Here is a 12082-nt window from a genome sequence, read left to right on the forward strand (position 1 = left end):
AGGTAGGGCTCATCTAGAACGAGAATAAGGAATAAGGATTGAGAAGAAAACTCAGCAAGGATGATGAATGAGTTTCAGCTCATTGCTGGGATTAGCTGAAGAATGAACAGGAAGCAGTGGATGAAGGAACAAGCTATTCCAGGGACCTTTTGAAACCCTTGGACCTCACGTCCCTTATAGCTAAGGAAGGATAAAATGGATGTAGGCCAGTGCTCATCATTTGAGAAATTTTGCTAAAGGAAGATTTTGATTCAGTAGATCTGAAGTGGACCTGAAATTCTGCATTTCTGTAAGCTCTCAGGCTGCTGCCCCATGGATCACATTTTGAGTAGCAATGATCTACACCAGAGCTGTCCAATAGAATTTCTGCAGGGATGGAAATTTTCTACATCTGTACTGTCCACTTTGGTTACTGAACACTTGAAATGTAGTTGGTGCCACTGAGAAATGGAATTTCTAATTAAATTAATTTTTTTAAAAGAGTAGGGGTCTTGCTCTGCTGCCCAGGCTGGAGGGCAGTAGTATAACCATGGCTCACTGCAGCCTTGAACTCCTGGGCTCAAGCAATCCTCCCACCTCAGCCTTCAGAGTAGCTGGGACTATAGGCACATGCCAGCATGCGTAGCAAATTTTTTTTTCAGAGACAGGGTCTCACTATGTTGCCCAGTCTGGTCTCAAACTCCTGGCCTCAAGCCATCCTCCCGCCTCAGCCTCCTGAGTCACCGGGATTACAGGCTTGTGCCACTGTGCCTGGCTTAATGAAATTCCATTTAAATTTAGATAGCCACATGTAGCTACAATATCAGACAGGATAGATCTAGATATTCATGGGTCATTTCTTGTCAGTAAGAACAATATACATCACAGTCCCAAATGATCTCATCTATCAATTCATTTAGATTATCTAGCAAGTATCCTTTTATACAATGCAAGCTGTAAAATTAGTGTCTTTAAATTGTTTTCTTCCTAACACTTAAATGACCCACCATGTATGCTTAAGCGAGAAATGAAAGAGGTCATTTTGTAGTGGATTAATTGATGAAGAAAGGAAAGCAGAAAGCAGTGAGAATTTCAGCAACCATGACTGCATTGGGCATTGCGAAAGTGAAGAGCCAGAATGTAGGAAAGAAACTCAGAAAGGGAGGTGAAGAGACCCTAAAGAGAAATACTGCATACTCAGGAATTTTATTTAGGTCTGATTCTGTCCCTTTACCTCCTTTAAAAGCAAGTTCTTCCTCAGGAAATGGAACTGAAAGAAAATATATTCTGGCTGACACCCTCCCCTTCCCTGACCTCCCACCAGCCCCCATCCTCCAGGTGAAGGAGAGCCTATCAGGGAGAAGAGCTGACAATTCCAGCCATTACAGTCACTGCAGTCAGGTGCAGGTGGGAACTTCTGACCCCAGCTCATGCATGGATCAAAGCACAGAGGCCCCATCCCACTCCCCAAAGCTGTGATCCAATCCCATGGAGAAGCTCTTCCCTTTTTTTTTTTGGTAATCACATCTACTACAAGAAGAGGAATTATTTATGATACTGACGGGGGCCTAAGGAGGCTCTGAAGACCCCCTCCTGGAAACAAGTGTCAGTGAAGTCATTTGGACCCTGCACAGCCATGCAGAGGCAAAGCATATAGAGAAAATTGCTCTCATTTAACAAAAAGTATATCCAAATTGTCATTTTATAGAATTTCCCCCATCCAAAGCCATTTGCAGGAAAATTCTGGCTAATTAAGGATTCCATTAAGAGACTCAGGCTCTACCAACTGAGCTAGCCAGAAATGCACTGTAGGATTCCATTAACTGAGACTTTACAGCATATACAAAAGATGTTACCTGCAAGTGAAAAGACCACCAAACAAACCAACAAAATTCAATCCTTCACATCACACTCTTAAATTTGGGACACGTCATAAGCTTTTCTATTAGCAAAGGGGGATGAGAGGTGAAAATCAATATACTATTTATATTAATACATTCTTTATGCTAGAGTTCTTCCCCTTCTTGCCCTCACTTTTCCTTTTTTTAGTAGAGATGGACAGAGATCTGTAATGTCAGAGAGTTCTGGGAACCTGGTACCTCTGTTAGGTTGCACAGGAAAGTATTTACAGAACAGCACTTAGGTGGGACTATCAGAGGGGCTGAAAAAGGAGACCTCTGACTTCATAAGAGCAGATACAATTAGAATAATTGAGTAATTCGTGACTTTTTTTTTTTTTTTTTTTGAGATGGAGTCTTGCTCTGTCACCCAGGCTAGAGAGCAGTGGTGTGATCTCAGCTCACTGCAATCTCCATCTCCTGGGTTCAAGCAATTCTCCTGCCTCAGCCTCCTGAGTAGCTGGGATTATAGGTGCCCACCACCACACCCAGCTATTTTTTGTATTTTCAGTAGAGATGGGGGTCTCACTATACTGGTCAGGCTGGTCTTGAACTCCTGACCTCAGGTGATCTACCCACCTCAGCCTCCCAAAGTAGTGGGATTACATGCATGAGCCACAGCGCCCAGCCTCATGACTCTTTTCAAACTACTTGATATAACTGTCTTTGGAAAATTTCCATTTATTTACAACTTAGGTAAAATATATAGTCAGACATACTTGGTCAGGAATCCCTCAGGGTCATTTATTTTAAAGACATCAAAATTTTGTGATTTTTACTAGTAGTTAAATACCCAAGTTATAAACAAGAGTAAAGTGTCAAACAGTTAAACTCCTTTGATATAATTAAATAATATGCCTGACAATAGTTCATTTTAAATGCTCGCCTATTAGTATTTCTCTTTAAACACTGGGAAATAATTGTCTAGAAAATTATCAGTGATGCTATATCACAAGATTATATGTATGTAGGTATATATATATATACATATAAATGTATATGTGTATGTGTATATATATACACATATATGTGTATATGTATATATCTGTGTGTGCATATATCTATTAAGAACCTAGCAGGCTGCTTCATAAAAATTATCACCACTGAGTCAGTACCCTGTTTATTTCTCTTATATACAATATTTTAAAATATTATAATTAATGTTTTGGTATATAATGGCTAAAGAAAGCTTATTTAAGGATATTTTTGTGACTTTTTGATATGTATGCCTTTGGCTTTCAAAGATTTGACCATGGTAATGTTGACTTCTAATAAGCTACACTGAAGTAGAGTTGTTTAGAAAAAGGAAAATAATATCCACCTGACAGGAATTAAGAATTAAGTGAGATAATAATAATAACAACATAAAGCCCTTAAGAAAAAATTTAAATCTCTTCTGTTGGAAAGTTTGTGTCAGAAGTCACTATAGAGAGTGGGTGAGTCTGGGTAATCTTTCAGTATATAAATCTCAGTTGGGACCTTAGGGAATTCTCGGATATCAACACTTCACTGTATCATAAATTCAAACAGAATATTAAATACTTATAAAATTGAAATTAAAAATTAGAAACGAAATGTGGAAATTTTAGTTTGGAAAGCTGTAACACGTTTTGTCAGGTAAGGGAGCAGGTAATTTTATGAAAATACCCAGAGAATTTTCTTAACGTGCACGCCTACTGCTTATGATAGATTGAAATAAAATTGACTTGCATACAATGTATATCATTTGTTGATTATGGCACAGACACACATTCACAAAGTCTTAGGTACAGAATATTTACGCAAAATTCCACATTAAAAAACAGAAAAGTGCAGTGCCCTTAGCCAACAAAAATATACTTTAGTAATAAATTAAATCCCATTAACATTAAAATTGACATGAAAGCTATTTAAAGTGTTACAATATTAGATGTGACATGCAAGAAAAAGAAAGACATTTCAGGCAGGAACATCGTGCATTAAGATTTGCATTCATTCATAGTATTAGGCAGGTTTTCAACATATTCTTGACCACTAAGCACTAGGAGTTGGAGGTGATACCAATCTACATTCAAAACACAACTTAATTTATATTTTAGTCTCCTAACCTACGATTTTAAGAAAATGGTCAATGCCTCCAATAATGAAACCCAGGAAGTTTTAACCACATGTTGTTATGCAGTTGCACAGTAGGAACATTCCATCACACCAGATCTATGGAAAGTAAACATTTTGCAATTCCACCTTTTAGACAATGCAATCGTCTCAGATTCCTCCTACCTTATTACTATTGTGAATATATTTGAACATGTCGGGTTTGTACAAAAAGAAAATGGCTTTGTGGAATGTATTTGTTGGCACAAAAATATTTTCTAATACCTCAACCAAAATTTCACCCACAGCAAAATATCAAGCCATAAAGGTGCTTCAGTGGTGCTTACTTATCTATGCAGAAAACTATAAGAACCACCACTTGCTTCCAAGAACTTTGTATTAAGTGGCAATAACTTCTCTTCCAAAGAATAGCACTAATATGATTACACCTCTGACTGTGGAGTGCTCCTTCCAAGCTCTTTAATTCCCTGGAGAATTCGCTTCACATGGCCCACCTTCGGTATCCCCAGGTCCTAAAATAAATGAACAGAAAAAGGTAGAAATAATTAAAAATGAAAGAAAAAAGGCCGAAAGAAAATTTTAAAAATGAAAGAAAAGAAAAAAGTGTATTGATAATAGAAAACTGGGGATTAAATATTTAACCAATAAGAAACATAATTAGCATTCAGTTCATTCATTTTAGTTTATATTCAGTGATTCAGGAAGTGAAAGCTAGAAAAATAAGTTCATAAAACAAAAATAACCTGACACTGAAGAATTCCCAACTGGTACAAAAAAAAAAAAATCACATTCTACATAAACTCTTAACTATGACATTCTCATAATTATACACAGTGGCTTTTGACTTCAAGAGTCAAAACCTAAATTTTCTTTCTTCTTTCCTTTCTTTTCTTTCCTTTCTTCTCTCTCTCTCTCTTTTTCTTCCCCCCCCTCTCTCTTCTCTCTGTCCTCTTAGAAAGGCTCTTTTTGGATCTCTGAGAAAAAAATGATGTGGGACAGCAGGGCACCCACAATTAGTCCTAAGGCAACATTTCTTGCGCTAAGATAATAAATTTAAAAGTGAGACCTAATTCTAGAGAAAGATACCAGTACCTGCTAAATAAATTTGGACTCTATATGCATTTGCAGTTGCATTACCAGTCTTTGATTTGAGAGGAATATTTAATTTAAATAGTCTTTATACTTTGTAACGTATGTGTGTAAAAAATTACTTAAACATAATTATCTGTTAGTTGATGCTTTCCCTCAAAACACTATTGGCTCTTTTCTCTCAAAAGTATTATTCTTGTTTCTTAAAGAAACTTCTTCCTGTAAGTGCCAAGAATTCAATATTTAACTTTCAGAAATAGATGATGACTGCAGAGTGTGCACAGCAAGTACTTTGCAAATATTTGTTGCAGGAATAAATTAAAACTAACCAAGGGCGAATAACCGCCAGTTATTCACTCTCTGAAAAACTAAAGCAAAGAGTTACAGCCTCCAAATCCTAGTTTCTTTAAGTGAAAGGGCATAGTCAGTTTGCTAATATGTGAAGACGAACAACTTCTTCAAAAAAAAAATTGAAATATTTGAAAATTATTAAAAAGATGACTTCCAAAATGGCCTAAAAAAAACGGGGTTATAAAATAACGTAACTTGTCTTGAGAAGATAAAGATGCAAATATCCACCCTGTTTGGTCATTTATTTATTTTTCAACTTTTAAATGAAATAGATCAAACTGGTTGAAGTCTTCTGTCACTGTCTCTCTCTTTCTCCCCTTTACCCTTTAAGAACTCTTGGAGTTCTTCAGCAGTAATGAATCCTTCTGGAAAATACTGTTTTCATAGCCAATGCTAGTGTCAAACGAGATAATTTCAAGATATTTCATAAATATTTAACTGACTCAGAAAAATATTTTCTCCCATGGCACAGGGCATCCAAAATTAGTCCTAAGGCAACTATACATTTACTGAATATCTGCTAAAGTATCAAGCTTAAAAGCAAGGCCATACCGATGCTTGCTGCCTAAATTTGAAATGTACATACATTTACAGTCACATTTAGATTTTTTGAGTGGAATATTTAAATATCTTTACCTCTTTGTGAAAACACAGGTATCCAATTACAAAATATATTTAAATATTAAATATTTTATTTTAGGCCATAAATACATTGTATTCTCAAGACTAAATCTTCTTTGGGGAAGGTAGAATCTACTTAGAATTACTATTTGGGTACAAAATGAGAAGAATGTTTTCCATAGAATTACAATAACTTACTAGCTATACTTTTTTAAAAATTAATTTTATTTAAGTTCCAGGATACATGTGCAGGATGTGCAGGTTTGTTACATAGGTAAAAGTGTGCCATGGTGGTTTGCTGCACCTACCAACCCTTCACCTAGGTAGTAAGCCCCACATGCATTAGCTATTTATCCTGATGTTCTCCCCTCCCTCTGCGCCCCCAATAGGCCCCAGTGTATGTTGTTCCCCTCCCTGTATCTATGTGTTCTCATTGCTTAGCTCCCATTTATAAGAACATGCAGTGTTTGGTTTTCTGTTCCTGTGTTAGTTTACTGAGGATAATGACTTCCAGCTCCATCCATGTTCCTGCAAAGGACATGATCCAGTTCCTTTTTATGCCTGCATAGTATTCCATGGTATATATATACCACATTTTCTTGTTCCAGTCTACAATTTTTTTTTTTTTTTTTTTTTTTTTTGAGACAGAGTCTCGCACTGTCGCCCGGGCTGGAGTGCAATGGCGTGATCTCGGCTCACTGCAACCTCCGCTTCCCAGGTTCAAACAATTCTCCTGCCTTAGCCTCCCAAGTACCTGGGATTACAGGTGCCCGCCACCATGCCTGGCTAATTTTTTTTCTATTTTCAGTAGAGACAGGGTTTCACTATGTTGCCCAGGCTGATCTCGAACACCTGACCTTTTGATCCACCTGCCTTGGCCTCCCAAAGTGCTGGGATTACGGGCGTGAGCCACTGTGCCCGGCCTATCCAGTCTACCTTTGATGGGCATTTGGGTTGATTCCATGTCTTTGCTATTGTGAATAGTGCCGCAACGAACATATGTGTGCCTGTATCTTTAAAATAGAATGATTTATATTTCTGTGGGTATATACCCATTAATGGGATTGCTGGGTCAAATGGTATTTCTGGTTCTAGGTCTTTGAGGGATTTGCCACACTGTTTTTTGTAATGATTGAACTAATTTATATTCCCACTAACAGTGTAAAAGCGTTCCTATTTCTCCACAGCCTCACCAGCATCTGTTGCTTCTTGACTTTTTAATAATTGCCATTCTGACTAGTGTGAGATGGTATCTCATTGTGGTTTTGATTTGCACTTCTCCAATAATCACTGATGTTGAACTTTTTTTTCATATGTTTATTGGCCACATGTCTTCTTTTGAGAAATGTCTGTTCATGTCCTTTGCTCACTTTTTAATGAGGGCTGGTTTTTCTCGTAAATTTGTTTAAGTTCCTTGTAGATTTCGGATATGAGACCTTTGTTCAGATGGACAGACTGCAAAAATTTTCTCCCATTCTGTAGGTTGTCTGTTCGCTCTGATGATAGTTTCTTTTGCTGTGCAGAAGCTCTTTAATTAGATCCCATTTGTCAATTTTGGCTGTTGTTGTAATTGCTTTTGACGTTTTAGTTTGAGTTCAATATTTTTATGCCTTCTAGGGTATAGGCTGTAATAAAACTATGCTGTGACATTTGTTATATCCTTATTTTTATCACATGACATTATATATTAATATTTACCATATTCTTATTTATTTATTTATTTATTTTGAGACACAGTCTTACTCTGTCACTCAGGCTGGAGTGCAGTGGCACAATCTCGGCTCACTGCAACCTCTGCCTTCTGGGTTCAAGTGATCCTCCTGCCTCAGCCTCCCGAGTAGCTGGGACTACAGGCATGCACCACCACGTCCAGCTAATTTTTGTATTTTCAGTAGAGATGGGGTTTCACCATGTTGGCCAGGCTGGTCTTGAACTCTTGACCTCATGATCCACCTGCCTTGGCCTCCCAAAGTGCTGGGATTACAGGGATGAGCCACCATGCCTGGCCAATTTTTATCATATGAGTAGCTTTCTCTTTCCTTGGATAAACAGTCCAAATTTTGACAAAGCATGCTTTGTAGATACTCAGCTATCCTTCCAGCCATACATACACAACTTTCCAAACAGAAAAAAAACAAAAAACCTCACCATATGTTTACCATTCTCTTGGGTGTCTCTTCTTTCTCCTACTGTGTTCTAGCAGAGAAAATGATGCAATCAGTTTGTTTCCTTATCTGCTAAAGCACATTGGAAATACTTTCCTGGCTGGGCATGGTGGCTCACACTGGTAATCCCAGCATTTTGGGAAGCCAAGGCAGGCTGATCGCTTGAGGCCAGGAGTTCAAGACCAGCCTGCACAACATAGCAAGACCCTGTCTCTACAAAAAATAAAAGAAATTAGTTGGGTGTGGTGGCATGCACCTGTAGTCCTAGCTATTCAGGAGGTTGAGGTGGGAGGATCACCTGAGCCCAGGAGGCTGAGGCTGCAGTGAGCCATGATTGCATTACTGCACTTCATCCTGAGTGACAGAATGAGAGTCTCTCTCTCTCTCTCTGTGTATATATATATATATATATATATATATATATATATATACACATATTTTCCTTTTCCCAACTTTATAGACTGTCATGTCACTATGTCTAGTTGTTTTGGTGATATGGGAGTAACACTTGAGCTAATCTCTGAGCAGGAGTTAACCAGGTGAAGCGTAGGGGAAGAAGCACAGCAAAAGAGAGTACATCCCTAAGGTGAGAAAAAGTGTAGTATTTTTAAGCAACTGAAATAAGGCCCAGGGAGGAGCCAGAGACTTCACAGGAGGTTGAATACACAGGCAGAACCTTGTAGGCCTGCAAAAAGATGTGGGGTTTTATTCCCTAGAAATGGGAAGCTACTGAAAAGTTTTACGCAGAAAAGTGTACACCTGATTGATGATGCTAAAATAACACTCTGTTTGCCATGTGGATAATGGACTGCAAAGACAAAGAGCAGCAGTGGAAAGACCAGTTAGGAAGCTATTGACCCTACACAAGCAAAACTGGACAGTAGCATGGAGCAGGATTGTGGACAGGAGATAAAGAGAAGTGAATGGAGATTAGAATCAATATGACTCGGTGATGGGCTTGACGGGTTAGGGGAAGACTGACAAAAAAGAGGAAGGTGCTAAGTATGACCCTCATTTCTCTGCCTAGACTACCTGAAGAGCCAGAAGTCTGATTTATAAAATGCAGAGCACTGGAGAAGGGGCAGAACAGGAGTGTAATAGGAGCTCAAGAGTTGCTTTTGGACATGTTAAGACTGAAAATCTCTAACTTAAGTTTCCATCAATGGATGACTGCATAAAGATAATGTGGCACATATATACACTGGAATATTATTCAGCCATAGAAAAGAATTTTTTAAAAAAGAATGAAAACATGTCTTTTGCAGCAACTTGGATGGAACTTGAGGTCATTATCTTAAATGAAACAAGAAGACACGGGAAGACAAACATTGCATGTTCTCACTCATTAGTGGGTGTTAAATAGGTATATACACGGACCTAGTGGAATGATAGACAATGGAGACTTGGAGGGATAAGGGAGTGGGAGGGAGTGGATAAGAAATTTCTTATTGGGTACAATATATATTATTCAGGCAATGGATTCCCTAAAAGCCCTGGCTTAACCACTATAAAGGTAATAAAATTGCACTTGTATCCATATGTATGTATTCATTTTTGGAGACAGAGTCTTGCTCTGTCGCCCAGACTGGAGTGCAGTGGCGTGACTTCATTTTACTGCAACCTCTGCCTTCCGGGTTGAAGCGAGTCTCCTGCCTCAGCCTCCTGAGTAGCTGAGACTACAGGAGCGTGCCACCACACTTGGCTAATTTTTTTGTAGTTTTAGTAGAGATGGGGTTTCATTGTGTTAGCCAGGATGGTCTCGATCTCCTGACCTCATGATCCACCCGCCTCAGCCTCCCAAAGTGCTGGGATTACAGGTGTGAGCCACCGTGCTCAGCTGTACCCACATATTTTTGTATAAATAAAAATAAATTAATTTTTAAAAAGCAAAAATAGAGATTGATATCCCTGTATAATACCTGAGTACCAAGCAGCCGGCTGGTGCTGTAATCCAAAAGTTCACAAATCAGGTCAGGCAGGGCTGAGAAAGAACCTGTGTGCCACTGACAGATTCACAAGTAGTACCGGAAGCAACGGAGTACCTAAGGAGTGAGTGATCCCTCACCAGCATTTAGAGGCTTCGGTCCGAAGGACTTGGCGCTGCTGACAGCTACAACCGCAGAGAACAAGGGCAGCTCTTCCCTAGCTTCATGGTTTTGTGCTATAGAAGACTCTTTCTGTGAAATGTTCCTGTTCTCATCCACCCCCCGACATCTTGTTTCAGACCCAATACAGTTTTTAAAATGCATGTCAATACAAATTTCTAAAAGTTTTAAGAGAGAGAATGTAATTTGCATTAAAAATAAAAACAAAACAGACAAAAAAGTCCCATGAAAAGCAAAAGAATGTTTTCTAACATTAATTCTTAACCATCTCCTTTCTATTCTTTTCTAACTTTGCCTTAGTGTATGTTTTTCCATTCTACACATGCATTCTGCTTCAATCATTGTGTGTCTACCTGTATATTTCTATAGGTTTGTATGTGTACATATAACACGTATACATATATGCATTTATGTATGTATATTTTTTATACATACACACAGTCTTTTCCTTGAATGTGTGCTTATTCACAGCAAATGCGATGCATGCTTCCAGAGGGCAGGTATCATGCAGAGAAGCTAGCATAATATATTAAGCAGTCATTAATAAATATTGGTATCTGCCAAGGATATCAGAAGTTACACAAACATGTTGGATATCATGATCCCCCCTACATTTACTTTTTTGTGGACTCATTTCAAGCTTGGAAGCCAACTTTTGCTTTATGAACTCTAATACTACATATTTTGCTATGTTTCAGATTTAGGACTCTCAATTAAGGTAATTAATTAATTATTTTATTATGGCAAAAGTTGTTTAGGTATAAGTGGTGCTCACCTTTTGATGTGCTAAAACTCTTTGTGAATCTGTTTACTAAAGATCTTTATACTACCTATTATCTGTTCAAAGATTTTTGCTAACGTATTTGTAGATAAAGGTGCAACAGTTCATTAATTTGTTAGGAATTCTCTGTATTATGATAAAATTTAATGCATTTTAGAACTTGGTCTACAGGAAAGGAATCACTCCAACAAATGTTACTACTTATTGGAAATTTAAAATGGCAGTATGTGGTAAGAAAATACAACATGACAAAATCCTACTCCTAAACCTTGGCCAGAGAACCTACTTCAGCTGTTTCCGCCACTACTGAGACTTCACCCAAAGAATAGAAGGGAAATGCTACAGATGGTGAAGGAATAATTTTCTCTCTCGTCATAAATAACTAATAGGCTCTGAGCTGTTTTCTAGTAAAAGCTAGGCAAAATTTTTACCTCATTTACTAAAGAAAAAAAATTCTTTTCGAGAATAATAGAATTTTAACAATATGTCATAGAAAGGAAATTTGAATTTCTCAGTCTGGTTATTCATGTGACCTAAAAAAGGCTGATTTAAAAACACAACAAATTGTAAGACTCTAAGTAGCCATTGCTGTAAGTCTCTCTTCTCATTCCATATATTAGAAAGGCTTTGTTATTGGTATTTTGAATTAATTTTTAGTTGTTAACCATATATTAGATTTTAGTCATTTTCAGCCAAATTATCACCTTCCATGCTGATGCAATAAAATGAGCTGATGGAAACATGATCCATTTGGAAATATTAGCACAGGAACAGTCATATCACTGGATGCAGAGAAAAATTACTAAGTTCATGCTAAGCTGTAGCTATAATAGAGTGATTCTGCCAGGAAAATACTGCTGACATGCTTGTTAAAAAGCATACAAGAAACTCAGACCACAGGACAGTGAATGTTAGATTACTACACATTTGCATAACATAAGCGAAGCTAAAAGCACATATCAGAAGAGGCACAGGAGAAAGGATTCCATTTTGCAATAA

General features: G+C 37.7%; 1 protein-coding gene across 4 annotated transcripts in view; it reads right to left on the reverse strand.

Annotated features, from left to right (window-relative positions):
* Nucleotides 1–3370: 3370 nt before the first annotated feature.
* DGKH (diacylglycerol kinase eta) overlaps nt 3371–12082 on the reverse strand; it is a 203237-nt gene continuing 194525 nt past the window's right edge. For 3 of the 4 annotated variants that reach the window (XM_030922229.1, XM_030922231.1, XM_030922232.1), the window contains one exon: nt 3371–4483. In XM_030922229.1, coding sequence (XP_030778089.1) covers nt 4431–4483 — 53 coding nt within the window. In that variant the 3' untranslated portion in view covers nt 3371–4430. Of the gene's footprint in view, nt 4484–10116; nt 10142–12082 lie in introns of all 4 variants that reach the window. The other variant, XM_030922228.1, reaches the window with a different exon arrangement.

The sequence above is a fragment of the Rhinopithecus roxellana genome, chromosome 18 (genome assembly GCF_007565055.1).
Source record: "Rhinopithecus roxellana isolate Shanxi Qingling chromosome 18, ASM756505v1, whole genome shotgun sequence".
In the NCBI taxonomy this organism is placed as follows: Eukaryota; Metazoa; Chordata; class Mammalia; order Primates; family Cercopithecidae; genus Rhinopithecus; species Rhinopithecus roxellana.